The sequence below is a fragment of the Parasteatoda tepidariorum genome, chromosome 8 (assembly GCF_982258835.1).
Source record: "Parasteatoda tepidariorum strain Cologne lab strain chromosome 8, Ptep-v5.0, whole genome shotgun sequence".
NCBI classification, from domain to species: domain Eukaryota; kingdom Metazoa; phylum Arthropoda; class Arachnida; order Araneae; family Theridiidae; genus Parasteatoda; species Parasteatoda tepidariorum.
In genome coordinates this window covers 7,578,050-7,602,279 of record NC_141762.1, presented here as the reverse complement: position 1 = coordinate 7,602,279, position 24,230 = coordinate 7,578,050, and the positions used below count along the sequence as shown (strand labels likewise).

The window sequence follows — 24,230 nt, the reverse complement described above, 5'->3', positions numbered from 1 at the left end:
GTCCTTATTAAAAACAAATTATTCTAGAGTTAAAAGCAAAGTGGAAAAAATTAAATAAGTATTGGATACGGCTTGATAGAATTATGATAGCTATAACTGGAGAATGAAAACGGTTGCATTTTTGATTATTCTTAAAAACATTTGAGTAGAGAGCCTGCTAGACTTTGGAAATTATGGGTCCTCAGAGCCCAGGGATTGCATATTTCTGGGTCCATTTTGACTAAAAGTGGGTGACTATTTAAAATATAATTTCCCAATCTCTTCATTCATTTATTAATGTTCACACTCATAGCATTATTTTATCTATTGATATAAAAAACAAAGTGTTTTAAATTAAGAAAAGCTATAGTCGAGCTATCAAAGCGTTTAAATAGGACTGATTAAGCACCTGAATCAAAGCAACAACATAGAGACTCCAAATTATACAATTTTTGCCTTCAAGTATTAGTAACAAAGGAAAAGAAATTTTTAAGTACATTTTAATTACATTCTGCTTATCTGTTGGTCTGTTATTTTTTCAGCTCTTGAGAAATACATGCCCCAGGAAACTTGTCATAACTTATTTTTTGTGTCCTCTCACCGACATTGTTTGAGTCTAAACTAGTGAATACTAAAAATATTTTTACTCAAAAATCGACAGATTAAAGTTACAGCCCCATTTTTTTCCTCCTTTCACTACATTACGACAATAAAAGTTCAGTAAATGAAAAAAAATATTATATTCTGTTATAAACTAAGGTAATGTGACAATCTTTACGTAAGATTTCTAAGTGAATGTTTTAAATTTTAGACACGGGTTGCTTAGGGGTTCCTTAAACAATCCGTATCTAAAATTTAAAACATTCACATTGTACCTGAGGGAGCACATTATTTGTTAGCTTATTTATTTGTTAGTACAGAGCACATTCAACAAGCAGAAGGGATAGGATGATGATGATAAATGCACTTTTTTTTTGCATTTTTGTTTGTTTCTTCTAATGAAAGGCATTATTCATGTTTTTATTTATTTTTGGTCATTTTCTCCCCCATTTCACAATGTTTTATTATGAGTTGTGAATTATATATTTTTTTATTTTAATGCCATTTTACTTCAGAATGAATTTTTTCCCTTTATAAATTGGTGTAAATTTTGCACTGAATTTTGTTATCTTATCATGATCCTCCAATAAAAAGTGTTGATGTTAGTATCCATATAAATCCTCCAATAAAAGTGAGGAACAGAAAGAAAATTTGTTTTCAGACAAGAAGAATTCTTTCAATTTTAAGGCATTATTTTAATTTTTAAATAATTCATTCAATAATAAAAAATAAAAACATTTGATAATACAATATAATTCTGTTGTCTTTCAAGACTGTCACAAAAACTTAATTTTTATTTATTTTTCATCCAGTATTCTTTTTACATTTTATTTTATTTATAAATTACGTATCTATTTTAATCATAACCATATTTTTTATTAAAATCATAAATACAAGCTATTTATATTTATAAATTTTTTCAAAAAGTCAATGTAAAACCTTCTCCAAAAGTTTTAAGTGTGGTTTTTCAAATTTTTAGGTAATTTTTTTTTAATGGTTTTAAGAGGCCTCCTATGCATTTTTTTACAATTGTTAGGTTACCACCTTCTAGCCCAGTTCATCAGTGGGAATTTCATACACATAAAGTATTTTTTAATTTTAGTGTAAAAAAAAATTAATGCTGTACAAACCGATCAGGAACAGTGATGGCACGTGGAGTCTTTCTACATTTATTTTATTTATGAATTACGTATCTATTTCAATTATAACCTTATTTTTTATTAAAATCATAAATACAAGTTATTTATATTCATAAATTTTTTCAAAAAGTCAATGTAAAACCTTCTCTAAAAGTTTTAAGTGTGGTTTTTCAAATTCTTGCATTTTTTTACAATTGTTAGGTTATCACCTTCTAGCTCAGTTCCTCAGTGGGAATTTCATACACATAAAGTATTTTTTAATTTTAGTGTAAAAAACAATTAATGCTGTACAAACCGATCAGGAACAGTGATGGCACGTGGAGTCTTTTTTAGGAATTCTTTGAATCGCAATTCAAATGCCTGCCCTATTGTTGTGATCACATCTTGTGCGAGACCACATTCCAGGACAAAACAAGCACGCCCAAAACTAGTATCTTTAGCAACATATGCAATAAAATCCAGAGTATCCTACAAACAAGACATAGAAATTAAATCCAAATATAATGGACATTATAAAATTTCTATACAATCCAATATTCCATATATATATTTATAATTATTCAATATTACAGGTAAATGAAAAGGGATGCCAACAAAACTATGACAATGCTAGAGGGTGTGAGAAGACTTTTAAAGGAGTCAAAAAATTAAAGTTTATAAACTACCACTTCTAACATATAATAAGTTTGAGTAATTTAAGTTGCAACATTTTAAAAGTGGTTAGCATAGAATCTCTCAACAACTAAGTTTCATAACAATATTAAATAATATAATTAAATAATATTAAAATATTCATCACATGACTACTTGGCAGTGTTCATCTATAACGGAATTTTTCAGACAGTTTTCTTAAACATTTTTTAAATAAAACTTTCAAACTTTTTTAGAAATAGAAGTAACAATTTAAAAAGCTATGTGATTTTTTTTAGAAAAAAATAGGACAACTAAAAATGTTGCTTTGTGCATTTTTTTAAATATAATTATAATCATTTAATAGTTAAAAACTTATCTTAATTAATAACTTATACCACAAGTATTAATTTTATCTACAAGATTACTAATACTAAAATAATTATCAGTAATTTTTTCATTTACTGGAATAAAATTAAATTATGCATTAAGTCAGCGTTTTTAAGGAAATCAATGTAAAATAAATCTATCTTTAAAGTTATTTTTATATGAAACATTTTCTTTGGCAATTTATAACTTTTTGTGGCTAGCATCTATGGGAGCTTGAACTTCTTCTTTAATGCATTTTTGTTTCATTTGTAGGGGAAGTCCTGGTTTATTTGTATTTCTACCAATTCATATAAATAATGAAAGACTAGAAATTATCTAACTCTAAATATTTATTGAAAAGGACAAAACACATAAAAATAAAACAAGGATAAAAAAATACAAGAATTTGGAAGAAGGGGTTTTGGGCTCGAATAAACGTCCGTGCATTACGGCGGTTCCTGGCAGACTGTCTTAGTTCACCGCCAGAGGCGCTGTAGTGGGGGAAAGAGGAGAGTTCGTTACACTCCCCCTCTGGTTCCGATTAAACGTCTCGTTGAGGGACCAGCACTTTTTCGTTTTAGGCTTCTTCTGAGGGTCATCAAGGTTTTTGGGTCAGAATCAAGAGTTTTTGGTCTGCCTCGTTTACGTAAAGGTGCCACCGGCACTGCATTTTCATTAGAACATTTTTTCAATGCAGATACATGATACTGTCCTAACGGTTCATTTGGCTTATCAACGTGGGCCACTTCATACGATGTTGGGGACCTTTGGGTGAGGATGATGTACGGTCCATCTCTCTTTGGCATGAACTTTGCCGACTTTGATTTTGCAGCATTGCTCTTAGGATGCAAAGTAACCCATACTTTATCACCAGGTGCGTACTGTGGTGATTTTTGACGCTTTTGATCTGCGTAGGTCTTTCTCTGATCTTGTTTGGATTCAACTCTATCTCGGATGTCGTTAGAGATATTGGCTAATCTTTTTAGGTAGGGAGTGATCTCGGGCACGAAATTATCGTTGTTGACGATGGCACGAAAATCACTCGTAACGTCATCTATGGTTCTCATTTCTCGTCCAAACATGAGAAATGATGCTGTTTTGCCAGTTGTTTCACACTTTGCACTGTTCATGGAGAATCTAATCATAGGAAGTTTTTCAGCCCAGGAAGTGTGATCTTGTCCCACAAGGATTGCAAGACGTGGCTTCAGGTCGCGATTTTTGCGCTCTACAGGATTCGCTTGTGGGTGATATACTGGTGTGAGGTTCTGATCTATTTTCAAAAGGAAACACAATTGCTGCATGACAGCAGAGACGAACTGAGTTCCGTTATCACTTATTATTCTTCGAGGAATCCCATAGCGAAGAAAAATCTCTTCCACAAGAACAGTGGCGCATTCTTTAGCAGTGGCGGTAGTCAGAGAAAATAGTTCTACCCACTTAGTTGAACAATCTTCCACTATAAAAACCCAGGATTTACCCTCTTTAGTTGTGGATAATGGTCCAAAGAGATCTATTGCCAAGGTTTCAAATCGTTGGCTGTATATTGGTGTCTGCAGAAGTCCACAAGGTTTTTGATTACTGGCTTTGTATCTGGCGCATTCAACACAGCTCTTAACATAGTCAGCTATGAAGGATCTCATACCAGTCCAATAGTATCGTTGATTTATTCTATTTAATGTTCCCTCTACTCAGTAGTGTCCAGCACTTGGAGCGTCATGGTGTAATTTTAAAATTTGAGCTCTTTCATGCAACGGTACTACCAACTGTGCTTCTTCAGCATCTGAAGCAGGAGAATATCGGAATAATACGCCTTGATTCATTATATATCCTCTTTGTGTCCAATTGGAATAGTTTACTCCTTTTTCTGGATCTTCAAAACATGTAATTATTTTCTTAAGCTCTTCATCTTTCATTTCCTCCTCTCTTATTTCTTTAGGTGTTTTCTTAGGGAAGTCTACGGAAATAGTGGAAGCTTCGCAGAATACTTCATCAGTTTGACATATGGGTCTTGAAAGCATGTCTGCCACATAGTTCGATTTCCCGGGGAGGTATTCTATCTTAAGATTGAACTCTTGCAGCTGCAGGGCCCATCTCGCCAGTCTTCCAGATGGAGATTTTAAACTCATGAGCCACTTGAGAGGTTGATGATCGGATGAAATGATGACTTCGGTACCTTCCACGTATCCTCGGAATTTCTGAAGTGCCCAAATGACAGCAAGGGCCTCACGCTCTGTTGTCGAGTAATTCCTTTCAGCAGAACTCAGCAATCTGCTTGCGTATTCTACAGGATGTTCTTGAGTTTCGTGTTTTTGCAAAAGGACAGCACCCAAAGCGTAGTTACTAGCGTCTGTCCGTATGAGGAATGGTTTAGTTTCATCCGCTTGCTTTAGAATTGGAGGAGAAATCAAGCTTTGTTTCAGTTCTTCAAATGCTTTTTGCTGTTCAACACCCCATTCCCAAGAGGCATTTTTCTTTGTCAAATTGGTAAGTGGTCTGGCAATTTCGGAAAAACCAGGAATAAATTTTCGATACCATGAACATGTTTGTATAAACGACTGAACTTGTTTGACGTTTCTTGGAGAAGGCATGGAGGTGATGGCATTTACTTTATCTGGGTCTGTTTCAATTCCCTCAGATGTTATCCAAAGTCCAAGATACTTTACTTTAGAACATGCAAATTTACATTTCTTTCTGTTTGCACTAAGTCGAAATTTGTCAAGACGGTCAAAGACATCTTTCAGATCTTGGATATGTTGTTCAAAGGTAGGAGACAACACAAACAGATCATCTAGGTAAACCAGCAGTTTTACTGAAGGAAGTCCGTTGCGGAAACGATCCATCAGGCGTTGGAACGTTGCTACAGCGTTTCGTAAACCAAAAGGCATTCTTTTGAATCGGAAAGTGCCAGAAGAACAGATAAATGCTGTTTTATCTCTGTCAGCTGGGTTAACTTCTACCTGATGATAGCTAGCTGTTAAGTCAATGGTTGACATATATTTACATGTCTTTGCATCATGCCATAAATCATCCATTCTGGGTAATGGATATGTATCGGGTGAAGTTTTCTCATTTAGTTTTCGATAGTCCACGCAGAGTCTATAACCGTTCGGTTTTGGAACTAAAACCACGGGTGCTGCATAAGGCGAATCGCACTCTTCAATTACATCTTTCTCTAGCAAATCATTGATTTGTCTCTTCAACTCTTCTTTCTTAGAAGGAGGTAATCTGTACGGGGGAACAGATACCGGAGGATGATCACCAGTATTGATGTAATGTTTTGCATATGGAGTAGCATCTCCCCCTGGTTCGAAGATTCTTTCATACTGTTTCAACAGGGTGTTGAGTTTGTTTTTTTCTTCACTTGACAGTTGTTGACCTTCTTCCTCTCTCAGTTGACAAGTATTGGATTCAGCACATAGCGTATTCTTGATATCACACAAATTGGCTTCCTCAGCAAAATTAAATTTTCGTCGGGGAAAATCGCTGAAAAACCATCTGCGACTTCTTAGATCAAGGACGATACCAGCATCTTGAAGGAAATCTGTACCAAGGAGAGTACGATTTTCTTTAGCATGGGGTAATGCAATTAAGTTTGTTTTAAAGACTCTTCCTTCAAGTCCTATATCTACCAAAGTAGTGAAGGCTTCCACTTGTCGTTTTTCTCCGTCAGCAAGTGTCATAGTGAGTTGGGTCTCTTGAAAGTCTGCACCTTCTTGTTTGAGAATTTGATACAACCGTTCTCCAGCAATACAATGGCTTGCTCCACTGTCAGCACATGCAGTACCCAAGAGTCCATTTACTGTTATACTCAATATAGCTAGTTGTGATGATTCGTCTACACATGACTGGAAGAGGACGTTTCCAACACTGGGAGAAGAGTTTGTGCTCGATGGATTGCATTTAGGACAGCGAGATTTGATAATGCCAGGTTCACCACATCCATAGCACCTTCTACCAGTTCTGCTCTCTTCAAATCTGTCATTGTTTACTTTATGATGTTGATCATCATTCATAAAATCATTTCCTCTGGGAATTCTTTCACTATTATAAAAGTCCTGCTTGTTATGACTTTGAACTCCAGTATCTCGCCTATTTTCTTGTCTGAAAGAATGCATGTTGTATTTCTGGTCATATTGTACCCTGGGACTACGCGAATACTTGTTTTGGTTATAAAGTCTTTGTGATTCTGTTTGTTTCAAATTAAGCTTCTTTTCTGTATTTGTTTTCTGCAAATCTTTTTTGTTCATACGAAGATTTTCACACGCATCCATTTTCTCAATTAAATCTTCAGGCGTTTTCCATTCACACCAGACATCTAAGAAGTGCTCTTTAGCTTCTGGAGGAATTCTTTTCTTCATTTGATCGACGATCATCAAGTTTTTTAATTCATCAAAAGTTTTAATGTCTAATTCCATCAACCAATTTTCGAAAAAAGTTTGGAGTTCAAAATGAAAATCTTTCCAAGTTTTCTCAGGTGTTTTTCTGTGAGTGGCATACAACTGTCGAAGCTTTTCTGCACTTAGCTTAAATCTTTTCAGAAGCCTTTCTTTGACATAGTCAAAATCTTGGGCTTTATCTTCTGTTTCTCTTGCGATGAGTTGAGCAATATCGTTTGGCAGGACACCAAGTAAATAAGCTACCCAATTCTCTTTGTCTACTTTTAAAAATTTCAATTGGCGTTGAAATAAGTTGAGATATAAAACCATATCGTCCTCTTTCGGATTGAATTCAGGTAGTAATTTCTTTAATTGTAAGTTGACAGGACAACTACTTGTTAAACCAGATGATGGTTGTATGGATTTTTGGGCTTCAATTTGCAAACGTAATTTTTCCAGCTCAAAATTCTGTTCTTGTTCCTTTTCTTTCAATATTCGTGTTTGTTCTTCTTCTTTTTCTCTATTTAATTTTTCGCTTCTTTCTCTTTCGACTCTGTCATCAATAATATTTTGTAGCACATTGAGGCAAAACTCTTCATCGTATGCTTCATTTTCTGTGATAAGTTTCTTAATTTGAATGACTTTAGCATCGGGGGGAACCTTGAGACCCATTTCTTCAGCTAATACACATAAATCGACCTTTTTTCCCTTTCCTAAAAATGTCATTGTAGCAGATTGTGAAAGCACCACTTAATAGATATTATTGAATACCCCCAATAGTCTTAAAATGTCACTGATAATGAAATGTCACTTATTATTTAATATAAAATGTTTCTAATCATAGATACCCTATCACACAGTATTACTTGAGATAATTTGAACTAGTTAATATAATCTATTCAAACAACCAATGGAAAATAAAAATATACGATGTATTAATTATAGAGAAAGTAGTGGTAATGTAAATTATAACACATCAACAAAATTATCACATAAAACACCAATATTGTAAATAAATCAATATTTTGAACAATAAACATTATACTGTATAAACACTATACAGACATTTTACTTTTATTTTTCTGGATAAAATTCTATTAAACCAAGATAAAACTTTTTTTTTCCAAAATACTCTATTCTTTATTTATCAAAATTATCCACCTTTGTTACTAAAGTGTATTCAATATAGAAACATATATATAAAACACATAGCAATAGAAAAAAAAAATTCTTCCCTTTTCTTTTTTTAAAAAAAAAGTAGTAACAAATAGAAATTGTAATAATAAAACTATACTACAAGTTACATGAATGAATTAAAAAGAAGCAACATATTCTTAAATTTCTTTTCCTCTTTCTTAGTTTTGAATATTTTTCTTTCTTTTAAATAACAAGTTTTATTATAACCTTAGCTAAATTCAATTTATATCTGTAATTGAGATCAATGAAAATAAAACAAAATACAATATAACAACAACTAAGACATAAGTTCTTGATAATCATTAGCATAAGTTTCAGTTTGGGTTTACAAACACTCTCATTTTACCATGAAAAGAAATTCGTCTGCGGTTTTGGCGCCACAGAAAGCAATAAAGAAAGAATCTTGTCTGATTCACGGACGCGCAAGTATTAATCGAAAGTGGTATTCATAAAATAATATTCAAATAGATGAAAAATTTTAAACACACTTCTTAAATGAGAAAAAAAAAATCAATGCTTAAATATTTTAGAATGCACCTTTTTTAACTTTATATATTCATTTTGAAACATAAAAAGATAGCTAACTCTCATGATATATTTCTCTACCAGATTCTTAGTTTATAAAAATTATTTTTAGAATGAATGATTCAAACTACTTATATATTTAAACTTCATACACAGAATTACTATACAACATAATACTTTTCATTAAGTTTCAAATCAATCGATAGAAATCTTACTACTATAAAAATTGTACTTATCAAAGTTGAGCGGGAAAGGGTTTTCCCGGTTTTCCTCGTCTAGCTGGGGTAAGCTGGGAAAACGGAAATACTGAATCAAAATTCAGGAAATCGAGTTACGGGATGACCTCATTAAATTCCACAATTTGAACAGGACGTTCATTCACTTTCTGAAAAAAAAATTTGAGCCAGCAAGGAACCGTTAGTTCGGCCACGAGTTGGGCGTCATTTTTGTAGGGGAAGTCCTGGTTTATTTGTATTTCTACCAATTCATATAAATAATGAAAGACTAGAAATTATCTAACTCTAAATATTTATTGAAAAGGACAAAACACATAAAAATAAAACAAGGATAAAAAAATACAATTTGGAAGAAGGGGTTTTGGGCTCGAATAAACGTCCGTGCATTACGGCGGTTCCTGGCAGACTGTCTTAGTTCACCGCCAGAGGCGCTGTAATGGGGGAAAGAGGAGAGTTCGTTACACATTCCAATTATGAGACAGTTGCCTTCATTAACCATTGCAGTGTTCTCCCTAAGCGATTTTAGAAGGGCAGACCACCGTGATTGCCATTGGATGAGTCCTTTTTAGTAAAACTAAATCACCTTTCCTTAAAAACTCTGCCTTTTATTCATATTTCAATAATAATTACGCATTGGTAAAATTATATGTGCTTATAGGTTTAATTCTGATAACTATTATAAATATTTTTGTTAGTATTATTCTCAACTGGTTAAATTTTTATAGGTTTCTCTTTTTGGAGGGGTGGGGGATATTAATAAATTTTTTAATCGATTTTAAATTTTAAAATTATTTTTCAAATAATTTTTTTTGACAAAAAAAGCACTTTAAATGTTCATTGTCTCATAATTTTCAGTTTAAATTGTAGAAAAAGAAACAGTTTAAATTATTGTAAAAGTTGTTTATCAATCAATTATGTTTTTTAGTTTACTTTTGTAAAAAAACTATTATTGTACAAAATGTTTACTGTTTACAGTAAACATTTTGTACAATAATAGTTTTTTAGGATGTCTTTTTTTTATTTTATAAACTGCAAATTTTTCTCTTATTTTGATAAGGAGAGAGCATTACTTTTTTCAATATACACATAAAATAGTACAAGATGGTGTTTAAAAATTGCTGAGGATACCACATTAATTAAATTAATTCTTTTGAAAAAATCGGAATTTGCTACAAAATTGATACTTATTAATAATAAGTTTTAAAAAAATGACAAAAAACACAATTTTCTCTAGCAAATGATTTTTCAAATGCTTGCCATTTTGGAATTACTTTTTAGATTATGAATTTGATATTTATGTGCTTGCCTCACTAGTTTTATCTAATCACATTAATTCTAGCAGAAATTATTAGGGGATTTTATTTATAAATTTTTTCTTTTTAGTCTCGTGTTCCCGAAGCTCATACCAAGATGGGATTTTTTCTAACAAATCTGTATAAAAAACTTCGATATTGCAGGTGAATGAGAACTTGGAAAGAAAATAAAGAAAGGACAGAATAAATGTCTCATAAACCAAATACCGCATAAGTAATGAAATTTTCATCTTAAATCAGCGAAACCCAAATTAATTTTGTCAGAATCTAAACTATTGATTTGTGTACGTCAGCAAATCAAGTCTTGAGATTCTCTGAATTCCGCGAATTAGCAGAAGAATCACATGCCTGCTTATATGCGCCGTTGGAATAGTACTCACTATTAGAAGTAAATACAAATTTAAAATATTTTGAGAATGAGAATTCTTCTCAAATTCATTTTTGAGTACAGTAAAATTAATAGGTAAACTAAAAGTAACTCTCTGTTTCATTTATCTCTTTGCAATTAGTAAAAGAAAAAAAGCAACCAAAATGGTTGGCAAATGACTTACCGCATCTCCACCAGACGCAAAGGATACATTGGGCATTTCATGATTAACAATTATCTGAAAAGTTCAAAAAAGATAATTAAGCATAAAATTATATAATATTAAAATTTTGAAATGTATATTAATATATCTGAAATTAATTGCTTAAACCAAAAAGTTATCATACCTATTTATAAAATTCACTTACCAACTTCATGCAAAAAATAATTTGTATTTCATAATTAAATTTTACAATAGTAAAATAAAAAAATCATACTGGCCATTTTATCATTTTAAACTATGTTATTTTAAAAAAAAAATGATAACAAAAAATTGAATGAATTGATGAAAAAGAATTTTATCTCAGATTCTTCATTTAAACTTATTTATTCAGCATCATATTGTCATTTAGGTAAAAAGTCACTTAAAATCTTCATACATTATTATCAATTATATTCATCTTTCAGGGTTATTACTCAAAACTGCCACTTGTTTATTCTTCTGAAAATAAATATATATTGCTAATTACATATTTATTTTCATATCCATCACAAGTTACATGCATACTAATATTTATTGAACAATTACAAGAATTTGATTTTTTCTTAAAAGAATAGAAAATTTATGACGGGAAAAAACACTTACTTCTTCGGATTCCATTACAGATAGATTCATACATGCACTTGTTATGACTAAATTTGCATTAGAGCCAGCAAAATCCATGTTGGGTTTTTCTGCCAGCATTCGACAAATTCGTTTGTCTACCTAATAAATTTAAAATCTTATTAATGAACATGATTTTCAATACAGCATACAAAAGGAACAAAGGGATTAAATCGAAAATAACTTTTTTGAATTAGGTGCTAAATATTGCAATATTTATGGCTCAGGTCAACCTAGAACACTGTAATAGTTTGTTAATGTTATGTGGTAGACTTTAACTAAAATTATGTTTAGTTAGTTTTAACTCTACAAGATTATCTTGCGAAAGTAGATCTTGGTGTACTGTTAAAAATTTAATATTGATAACATAGAGTTTAGCACACATGAATGAGCTAATTTCAAATATTTATATTTTTGAAATTATTACTTATATCACAACAAATGATGCATGAAATTAAAGAAAAAATATAACAATCAGAGCTTGAAGTTAATTGCGGTCATCAGTCGAGGACCGCTAAAATTTGACTCAGACAGTCATAAAATAATGTGGTTCCCTGGACCAGTAACTGGTATAAAGAGATGGTAAATTGTTTTTGGTTTCTTGATTATTAACTATAATCTGAGACATTAGCATATTACATTATTAAATATTAATATTAGCACTGAGAGATTCTGAGATATTAGTATTAGGACAAAATAGCATATTTCATCATAGATGCAAACTTCACACATTCCTTGAATTGTAAATTTTTATGAACCATTCTTTTTTTAATAAAAAATCTAAGAGACAAAGAACTTAGACTTAGAGGTTGGGCAGCTCTGACGAGCAGGGCACATTGACCAGAGGTCTATTGTACCCAAACCCTAAAATCATGATTAGCATGAAAGCCCTATGGCTGAAATAAAATTCAGCAAGCACCTTACAGGAACATCATGCAGTTCCCAGGCATTGAAAATATGCTGTCCTAAATGCTCAAATCTTTGAGCAGAATAGACCTCACAATCACAGAGTATGTGTCGTGATGTCTCTTCTTCTAGATGACATCCCCGACAAAGAGAATTTGATTCTATTCCCATAATGTTTAGGTGTCTTCTGAGGATACAGTGACCAGTAAGAAGACCAATGATCTTCCTTATACTGTTTCTGTTAAGCTTTAAGAGCTCCTTTTGACGTACACTAGGACAATCTCGATTCAGCTCCTTAGCTTGTCTTTGACCGTCAGCAGCGTGCCACTGCTCATGGGCGATCTTGCCGTAGAGCTTGAATATGGTTGCCCTAAATGAGGAGGGAGAAATTCCCAGCGCAGGTTCAGGGCCCCAGAAAATTGCATTAGAGCCAGCCCGTGCTGCTTCGTCAGCTAGCTCATTTCCACCGATACCCATATGTCCTGGTACCCAATGCAGGGATACCTTGTTATGAGTGGACAGGTCACAGAGGACCGAGAAGCATTCCCACACTAACAAAGAGGTGAATTTACACCTTGACAGTGATAGGAGAGCAGCCTGACTGTCAGAACAGATGCAGATAGTCGTATTTTGATATCCTTTGTCTATGCATAACTTGCAGCACAAGATAATGGCATAGACAAGAGACAAAGAAACAGACAAGAGAAAATGTGTACATTAGTATCTTTTTGTCACTGATTCGTGGATCAGTTACTAAATTTTCTTAACCCTGACAATATTTCTTTGAACACAAACACTTGAGGTTTGATTGTTTGGTTACTCAACAATTTTATCAGAAATCAAACATTTTGTAGTTTCACACTGCAATTTAAATTTTTGCAGTGTTTTCAGAAGTGGCGGCGTTGTAAACAGCGTTCTTGACATGAAAAGGTTCGGGTATCTTGAAACCATATAATTAATTGAAAATCACTTGTCCAAGAATGACTGATGTTGAAAAGATTTTAAAAACTTCAAAAATACATTCGGTGCAGCATCAGGAACCATTGACAGTGTGAAATTACGAAATGTGAAGAACGATCTTTATTACAGATAGCAACAAAAAAGTCATGCATCGAACCCTAAAAAATACTAGCTATAAATTTCTTTAATTTTTTTTCCCACATATTATAATATGTGCCTAAAAATATAAATATTTTAAACTAAGTCATTCACTTGTAAATAAACTGATCATCTGGTTATTCTAATTTGTTTTGAGCAGACTTTTAGAACTTCATGTGTAAGTGTGTTAATGAATGGCCTCAATGCACATTTCCTGAAATTGACTTTGTAGTGTTTCTCCCCATTAAGTGCAGAGATAGATTTTTAACTACATAATTATTTGGTTTATTAATATTTAGGTAATTCTAATCAAATTGTAATTAAGATTTGTGAGGCAATCAGGATTGTTCCATACGATATAATTTTGTGCAAAGTAAGGTTGTTTTCATAAATTTTTAATTTCAATTATTTTTAGCTGCTTAATCATTTAATTTACATAAAAGTGAAATGTTTAAAATTAGTATTTATTGACATAATGCATCTGTGATTACTTTGCATTTAAAATGTGCACTTAAATTATACATGCAGGGCCGGATTATACCTTTCGTAGGCCCTAGGCACAGAGCCGGATTATACCTTTCGTAGGCCCTAGGCATAGCCGTTTTTGCCCCCCCCCATTCCTCCCCTCTTTTCCCGCTAAAATTTTCTTGCATATCTTTTTTTTACATTTTTATTAATATGGGTTTTAATTTACGAATTTGTTTATCTAACTTTATCTGCAATACCGACATACTGCCGATATTGCAGTTGATATCGATAATACCATTTTTGGTGAAAATTTACTCTTCCGATTTAGAGGAAAACTTTGTAGATGAATTTTTACTATTTTCAAATTTGTATGAGCATAAATCTGCACAAGAAATGTTGAAGGCTCAAATTAAAGATAAACTTGTGAATACTTTTCCTAACGTTCACATTGCATTAAGAATATATTTGTCGATTCTTGGATCAAATGCAGAAGGAGAAAGATATTTCTCCAGATTAAAATTTATAAAAAATTATTTGCGTTCAACAATGAATCAAGATCGTTTGGCATCTCTCGCACTTATGTCTATTGAATACGACATTTTGCGTAGTTTGGAATTCGACAGCATAATACAAGATTTCGTTGAATCCAAAAATCGCAAAAAAGTAATATATTAGATCATAAGATTCTGCAAAATAATTTATTACCGAAAAATATTATATTTTTATTTGTATCTTCATAATTTTGTGCAAAATACACTTGTTTTTAAAGCTAAATTATTTTGGTCAATAAATTTTTTTCTCCCAAGTTTTTCGTAGGCCCCTGAATTTCGTAGGCCCTAGGCACGTGCCTAGTGTGCCTATAGGATAATCCGGCCGTGTATACATGGTAAAATTTTGAAAAGTTATTATGAAAATTATTGAAATGTATCATTTCTGATTCACATTTATTCACTTATTATAAAATTTATTTTATATGAAATCAGTTATTTGCATTATTAAATATGCGATCATTCATTCAGTAACGTTTTATGTCGTGTATTCGATGACGAGGTCTTTCTGGTAAAATTTTTTTCTTTATACTCAAATTTAGTGAGTGCAATGCATTTCCACAAAGTCACGGTGCTGGGAATTGTAATAAAATTATTCATTAAATACAATCAAAGTGAAATAATAGATTTAGCATAATAAATAGAGTATAAAAAGTAACATGCACTGCTAACAGAGAACACATATAATTACTCTTCTTTTTTTATCCGCAGTTTTCAAACCGGCTGTTTCACAAACTCTGTTAATGCATTCCCTATAAATGAAAACACATTAGTTTCCCTTTAAGACACAATAATATAGATAATTTTCAATTAATATGTGATATCAGAATGACACAAAAGATAGAGAATGGCGTAGATAACCATGACTAGAAATGTTATCATATACCACCAGAAACATCCTCCTTTTATAAACTGACTGTTCTTGTACATATGAACTGGTACTCTTATTCTTTGAACTTTCTAATGATTATTGTCGAAAATTTTAATTAAATAGGTTGTCATTTTTTTTACAGTTTTGACTATTAATTTAGCAACACTCTGTATTCTTTTCTCTTATAAAAGAAACTATTTTTCGCCCTCACAATTGAATGCATTCTGAAACATTCATTGATGCTGATAGCTAACATGTGTCATATGATGCCGATAGCCAGCATATGTCATATGAAGCTGATAGCCAACACATGTCATATAATGCCGATAGCCAATATATGTCATATGATGTGGATAGCCAACATATGTCACATGATGCCGATAGCCAACATATGTCATGCGATGCTGATAGCCAAAATATGTTATATGATGCTGATAGCCACCATATAAAAGTAATGCTATTATTCAGGCCGGATAGGGGACAACTATTCGTCAAATGGTTATGACAAATGTTATGTCTATGTTATGACAAATGTTATGCCATCATCACCAAAAAATAAATAAAACTCATAGCAGTAGGTAAATTATGAAAATGTATTTACACAATAATTGACATATATCACCTGTAAATTATTTTATAGTCGTTTTAGTTAATGGTATATACTATTTCTTCTAAATATTCTATGTTATAAATTTTTTTTTAATTTTGATTATTTTTAAAATCGAAGGTTCAAAAAATTTTTTTTATCAATTATAAACCAATGGCAGGATATTTACCTTATTATGTAACATTTTATAATCAAGACATTTAGCTACCATTATACAATTATTTACTGTAATGTTAATAAATAGGTTACCTTTTAATAAGTTATATTTATTTTCACAACAAATTTAATGTAAAACTGTATTCAGTCAAAATATGCATTTAAAATAATGAATACAAAATAACTATTTAAATTCTAAAGCAATATTAAGCAATAAATTTTCTCATCATTACTAAATATATTTTTTAATTTCTGCAAATAATATTTAATAAGTTTTAATAGTGGCGAAAAATTAAATAATTTTGTAGCTCAAGTTACAATGATAAGCAAGTAATTGTATTAGTTTTAAACTTTATAAAAAAAATTACAAAAAAAGAATTGGTAATTAAATCTGTGGACGCAAATTTGTGTTAATACAGTGAAATATTTTGGGATATTTTAATTGAATAAATTTTTTTGAAGCAACGTTCTGTCTATCATCAAAAAATAAAATAACTATCAAGAAACTGGCACGGGGATTAAGTTAGCAGGGGTTCCTTCTTCATGAGCAGAATTAATTGAATTTAAAAAAAAAAATTAATTTGTACAATCATAGTCATTTTCTATAGTTATTATTGATGTGACAGTAAGTAAAAAGAAACGGAACTTCGATACCATTCAGGACTTTTTCTCAATGAAAGTTTCAATTTTTATTTCATACAAGTTGATCTATTTTTAACAAAAGTTTCTAAAAATTAATCTGATAGATATTTTCTAAGATGTCTAGGAGTATCAGTGCACTTGAACTATTAAAAGTATCTTTATTGGTAATTAGTAATATAATTAAATGCTGAGATATTTCAACATTTTAATGCAATAATTGAAGATTTTAATACAATCTATAGAAAACGGCATACTTAGCAATTTGAGATCTGAAATCAAAATCCAAACTTTTCATGGATGTGTTCACTTCCAAGCAGCCAATATACTGAGATAATAATAAAACACTTTATTATACAATATTTTAATTAAATCAATAACATTTGAAATACAGAGAGAATTCACAAGAGGATTCACAAACATCAAAAATAGTATTTAAGCCACTTTTATAAGCAAATGTTCCGTTCAAATGATACTCTGTACTATGCATGAATAAAGCAAAACAACACAAATAAAGCTATAGTTGCAATTCTATAAACCGCATAGTAAAAAACCGCATAGAAAAAAACACCAAATGATAGTAGGATAGGACTATTGCCATTCGGTGTTTAAAAATTTTTTGTTTATAAACTGAAACTATAGCAGGTTCATTTCTGTACTTTTACTTGAGCTTTACTCATATTGTTTTGATTATTTAAAATGTTTTATTGCTTAAAATTAAAAAAAAATGATGAAAACTTTATAACAATTTAGGTTAGGCAACAGATATTTTTCTAAAAAGCATGGGGGAAAGAATTACAGATAAAAAAAAATTCTGTTTAAATAACACTTGTTTACACATTCAAATTATCTTTTTCCACTTACAAAAAAATTATAAATGCATAAATTTATAATAATCAAACACAATAAGTCGTTTTAAATCGCAGTAACCTGTTGCTATATCATTCATATTTCATAATCCTTTTGATGAGGTCTTGCACCTTATATCATGATTTGCCCTATTTAAAAATGACATTGCTCAGTGGGATTGATTAATAAATCCTTATGTGCAATTTTTATACCAATTGAATATGAGGAGAGATGCAAGAATCTCAATTTACATAAATACAAATCGGAATGGTCAAAATGTGTTACTTGAAGTGTTTTCAAACTATATTATTTGTTCAGGTAAAGAGAATGATTGGAATGATGATTTAAAACAGGGTTGAAGCAAATTCAATTGAGTTCAGTCAGCTTTATTAGAGCTCATTAAATTAGAGCAAGGTGAGGCAGCTATTAAACTACTGGATAATAATTTATGAAAATTATATTAATAACTTAATAACTTTCAAAACAACCTACACTTGATATAATTTACTTCTGTATACTCAGCTGTAATGTTTTCAAAAACAACTTTTTTATAGTACAAGGTGAAGGTATTAAATTACAGGGCTGATCAAATAATTCTTGCAAATATGAATATTTTATGTCAGAACTGTGGCCGGTGTGAGATGAATGCGGAATTCGTATTGACTGGCCACTGCTGGGAATCTAAGTCGCTTCACCTCTTTGGAAAGCGAATGCTTTATCCCCTGAGCCACCACGACTCTCTCAAATCCATTTATTCTACTTTATGACCGTCATTGAATAGCCAACCTAATTTTGGGTTTACGACTACTAGTAACCCCTAGTAATTTTGGGTTTACGACTACTAGTACCGCAACCACGTAATTTTGAACCCAATCCAGAAGACAAGAGAACTTTTTGATGAAGTATTGGGATAGATTTGTCTCCGTGAAAGACATTTTGATGTAACTAACCTGCATTTGTGTTACATGGAGAGGAAAACCACGAAAGCCTCCGGCAGTGGAGTCAGACGGCAAGGGGACTCTAAACAAAGATCCGTCAACAACTGAGGATACTTTACCTCAGCACTGTGGTTGATACGATCAGAGTGCAGAATTCATATCGACTAGCCATTGCTGGGATTCGCCTTATTGAAAGACGAACACTCTATCCTCTGAGTCACCAAGGTTCTCTCAAAAACATTGTGCAATCAACAACTCTGACAACTACAACTACAACACCTATCATTCAATCAGCATATCCTCCAGAAACAATAACACGATCTGGTCGCTATGTCCGCGTTAATCTAAAATACTTGTACTATTTGCTGGAGAGGGATTACTGCTAATCAAGCAACGTCAAGCCTAGCTCCCATTCTTGGCAAATAACTTCAACTTTCACTTGCTGTGACGTAAGAGATACAAGTATTCTTTCTGAGCAGCTCATGACTAGTTTTGCATTTCTTAACTAAATGTAATTTTATTAATCGATCATTACGTAAATATAAAATGATTTCTTTAAAATCTTTACCAGCAGGGGGGGATCCACTTAAGGGCTTTTTGGGCTGCAGCCCAGGGCTTTTTGGGCTGCAGCCCAGGGCCCCATGGATACAAAGGGCCCCAGTCCCCACTGAAAACAATAGGTGATATTTTGAATTAAAAAAAATATCTAATATTTAAAAAAAAGTGTGTATTTTTTCGCGTCTATTACGGGAGACTTCCCGCCGCGCCGCTTAACGCCCGACATAATTTTCCATAATTAGGTTGAAAAAAAAACATTAAACGAAACCTAACAAAAATATGGAAAACATGGATCTGGAAAGTGTACGTAATATTGTTGATTATTATCCAGATGACGTAGACGAGCATTTAGTGAATGAGTGCATTCAGTTAAAATCTTATTTACTTCAGTCTAAGCCAGAGTCTTACACCTCTTGCAGTGAAATTTTTATGCTAATTTATGAAAAGAAACTTATTGATGCTTTCCCAAATTGCTATACTATCTTAAAGATTTTTTTAACGTTGCCAATCACTAGCTGAGAAGCTGAGGGCCCTTTCTCCAGGATGTCATATATAGAAAACAAATATGGGACAACAATGTCGAACCATCGACTAAACCATTTATCAGTTCTTTCCATAAATTGTGATTTAACGAAGAACTTACAATGTGATGAGCAAATAAAGGAATTTGCAGCACAAAAATGCAGAAAGGTTGCTTTATAATTTATACAATAAAACTACACATAACCTGTCAATTTCTTTTGCAATAATGTTGTGCAGTTGCTGTTTGTATATACAAATAAAAATAAATAAATAAAAAAAAATTTTATTGTCCTATTTTTTTCTATATACTTATCTACATCACTATAGAAAACAGTTTTTTGACAAAATGGCTATTAGGGCCCCTAAGAAAATTCAGCTCAGGGCCCCACAAATTCACTATCCGCCCATGTTTATCAGTATGGATTATTTATTCAAAAAACAGTTAATGTTGAAAATGTAAGAAAACACTCGAAACCAGCAGCTTGAACGTTCAAAGGATTACATAGTGGTGCATTTATTAAAATAGTTGATAGTAATATAGTAGTTCAAATACTTACTCGCACAGCATATTTCACTCCGCCATAGGCAACCTGAGAATCTGGGTGGAGCCAACCTCGTGGAGGCTTGTTTATGAGGCTTCCATTTTTAGACCACTCAGTGGGCATTCCACTATCCCCCGGCATGGATTGAGAATTAGAAGCAGGCCATTGAATACGCACTTTTGGCATGCTCTTCTTCAGAATTGAAACATATTTATGCTTGCATCTAAAACTGGAAATCATACACTCAGTTAAGAAATTCAGAACAAAATTAATATATTAGTTTTTGTTTTAAGAGGAGGCTATGCAGCAGAGGAAACCTTCCACAGCAAATTCTTTACATAAGTGATTCAGTAAAAGAGTCAGTTCAAATAGAGTAGAGGATGACTAAAGATAGTCCAATTAATCAATTTTCATAATATTTATTAAAACTTAATGAAAAATATATATTGAAAAGACGGTTTGCTACACTTGCTTGTGAGAGCATGGTTGACTCTCATTGGTTTATGAAAGGATGTAAGGGGAAAAGAGAAACTCGATTGGCTGATTAAGTCATAGATACTTTCAAACAGAAAATGTAAGAATGGTTCATAAATCCGGTTTTAACATCAATCTCTTTTGCAGCATTAACTTATTTGCTTGATATAAACAACTTGAGAACGTTTTTGTAATTTCCTTTATTAACTAAAACAAATTATACAACTTAACTTCCGGACTATTTTTAATCTTGTAGATTATTTAAAAATAGAAAGATGGAAAAAATAAGTCCTCACTTAAATATTAAAATATACAATTTTAAAGCACATTTTAATATATTTTTTTAATTTCAACGCTATACCAACTTACTGTCTAAAAAGAAAAAAAAAATTCTGATTTATTAACAATAACCCTCGATTTTGAGTTTATGAGTTATAACTTAAAGTATGAGTAATATTTTAAATTAAGTTTTAACAATTATTACTACTTCAATACATTTTGATTTCTATCACACATCAAATTTATTTCAAAATTTTGTAAAATCAAATTTATATTTTTTTCTTTGTTAAAAAAATTCATTATTATCAAAATTTTTAAATTATACACAAACCCTTCCTTTTTTTTCTTTATAAAGTTATGCAACTGCTTAATTTCAAATAAAAAACACTGCGTTCTGCACCTCTGGTCCAGTGTATGGAGGAGGTAAAGGTGGTTTTACACTATCTATTCGCAAATATACACGAGTACAAGTTTGTAAAGGTTTATGTACAGTGCGCAAAATAAAAAACGGAATACCCATAATAACTTTTGCTTTAATGATTGCCTCTTCACGTTTTAGGAAAATTGATGTTTGATATTATAATCGCGAGAATATGATGCGCGATATTAGCGGATTCAAATATAAAAACGATGAAAATCCGACAAATAAAATAAAATAAATATCGCGGAACAGTCACGTGCATGAATACGCCTCGTTAACGTCATTAAAAATTTAGATTGTAGAACTTAATTTATTACTTTAAATTTCAGATTGTGGTTCAAGGGCGCCGGCAGAATAATATAAAAGGGGGTGCAACCCTCTAACAAACTACCCCCCCCCCAAAAAAAAAAAAAAAATTTTTTTTTTTAAATATTCTGTTATTACATTTTGTTTTGTTATTACATATACTTTCATTTGTTAATTTTTTCAATATACATTTCTTCATTGTTAACAAGATATTTTTCGAAAAAGTACGAATTTCGTGTACTTGCAAATTTTGCCACGAGAAACTGCAGTGATGGCGTTGGTATAGCTACTGACTTTGAAACAAAAATAACTACAAACAATAGTTTCGTATACTAATGTGTTTGCGCACGATTAACATTGGTATTTATTGTGTTGATGAAGTTTCACAGTTGTGAGAAGTCAGTTTGTGTTATACACCTTTGTTAAACTAAATAACTAATAGAAAATATAATATTTCTTATATTTTATGAAATGAAATTTAAAAATATAGCTTAGATATCTATCAAGTTTGTGCATGCTCAGTGTGCATAAGAAAAGAATCAAAGATGACTCATTGAAAAAGTTATAAACTGATTTGGACAGCAAACAAGACGATTACAGTTCTTATTTGATTGAATAATTTTTTAATTGTTATGCATCAATAATTACTAAATTATTTGTTTTTCAATAAAAATATGTTTAATAAAAAAATTTATTACAATTTTTTTTTTTCTGTATCTCTTTAATTGTTTAAAAAAAGGCAGGGGGTGCAAGTGCACCCCCTTGCACCCCGCTGCCGGCGCCCTTGCGGTAATTTCGTCGGGTTATAAGTTTTGATTCGCCGAAGTCTGCAAATCAATGTTCGTGAGATACACGGAATAATGCGGAAATATATAATGCCCGGCTCCTAGTTTTTAGACCTGAAGGATGATACGAAGAGCCGGATTATACCTTTCGTAGGCCCTAGGCATAGCCACTTTTGGGACCTCCCCTCCTTCCCTCTTTTCAAAATATATGCTAAAATTTTCTTGCACATTTTTTTTAACATTTTTATTAATATGGATTTTAATTTACAAATTTGGTTTATCGAACCAAATTTGTTTATCGACGGCAGTCGTCGAATACCGACATACTGCCGATATTGCAGTTGATATCGATGTCTATTGAATACGACATTTTGCGTAGTTTGGAATTTGACAGCATAATACAAGATTTCGTTGAATCCAAAAATCTCAAAAAAGTAATATATTAGATCATAAGATTCTGCAAAATAATTTATTACCGAAAAATATTATATTTTTATTTGTATCTTCATAATTTTGTGCAAAATACACTTGTTGTTTTTAAAGATAAATTATTTTTGTCAACAAATTTTTTTCTCCCAAGTATTTCGTAGGCCCCTGAATTTCGTAGGCCCTAGGCACGTGCCTAGTGTGCCTATAGGTTAATCCGGTCCTGATGATACGAAAAACCCGGAATAAAATCAACCTTGAATGATCCAATTTTTGCATGCAGTATATATACTGGAAATAAAAGCCACCTTTTCAAAGCAATCGACTGTGGTGCCGAAAAAGGAAAAAAAAAACTTCAGATTATTGTGCTGGTTTTGCAAAAAGTGCAATAGAAGAAATCAAAGAAAAATATGGAAGAAATGTCTTTGCTGTAATTACTGGCAATGAAAATAAAATTAATGCAATGAGTAAAATTCTAAGATCCAATGAAAATTATCCTTATCTCCTTACAGGATGAGCAGAGCATTTATTAAATCTGTGTGCGAAAGAAGTAATACTTCAATGAAACATATTGTGGTGTTTCATTGAAGTATTTGGCACAAAAGTATTTTAAAAATAAACACAATGATCATGGATGGTAACATGAAAAAGGGTGATTGATATCCCAAAATTCCTAACGAAACGTTTATGAAGAATGCCTCAGAATATTTATTTCAAATTTTCACACACACAGTGAAATAAAATGAGAAAATTTGAATACCAGATTATAAACATTTTAGGCAACATTACTATTTACACAGAAGCTGTTTATTTGCAAAACCAGAACTACTGGCAAAAAGCATTATTTTTTGCTAAGTTATACTGCAACTCTTTCCACTGTTGTAGAGGTGTGAATAAATGCATAAGAAGAACCAACTTTAGGTAACTATGCTGGATACAGAGGCGTATCTAGAGAAAATGGCGCCTATGGCAAACCTCCATATCGGCGCCCCTTCTTAAAATATTTTATATATATATATATATATATATATATATATTTATATATATATATATATATATATATATATTTTTATATATATATATATATATATATATATTTTTATATATATATATATATATATATATATATTTTTATATATATATATATATATATATATATATATATATATATATATATATATATATATATATATATATATATATATATATAATACAGTACTGAAGCGCGTTTGATTTGTAAGTTACCATGGATTGGCTCGAAAATGGATGTGCGCGAGTTGATA

The 24,230-nt window shown here is 31.5% G+C and overlaps 1 protein-coding gene across 1 annotated transcript in view; it reads right to left on the bottom strand.

Moving 5' to 3' along the window:
- Positions 1-24,230, bottom strand: part of Shc (SHC-adaptor protein) — a 43,807-nt gene that overhangs the window by 9,979 nt on the left and 9,598 nt on the right. Inside the window, exons 2-7 of the mRNA XM_043044459.3 lie at positions 20,272-20,485; positions 17,105-17,175; positions 15,266-15,326; positions 11,537-11,656; positions 10,916-10,969; positions 2,014-2,186 (exon numbers count right to left, since the gene is read on the bottom strand). Coding sequence (XP_042900393.1) covers positions 2,014-2,186; positions 10,916-10,969; positions 11,537-11,656; positions 15,266-15,326; positions 17,105-17,175; positions 20,272-20,442 — 650 coding nt within the window. The 5' untranslated portion in view covers positions 20,443-20,485. The remainder of the gene's footprint in view (positions 1-2,013; positions 2,187-10,915; positions 10,970-11,536; positions 11,657-15,265; positions 15,327-17,104; positions 17,176-20,271; positions 20,486-24,230) is intronic.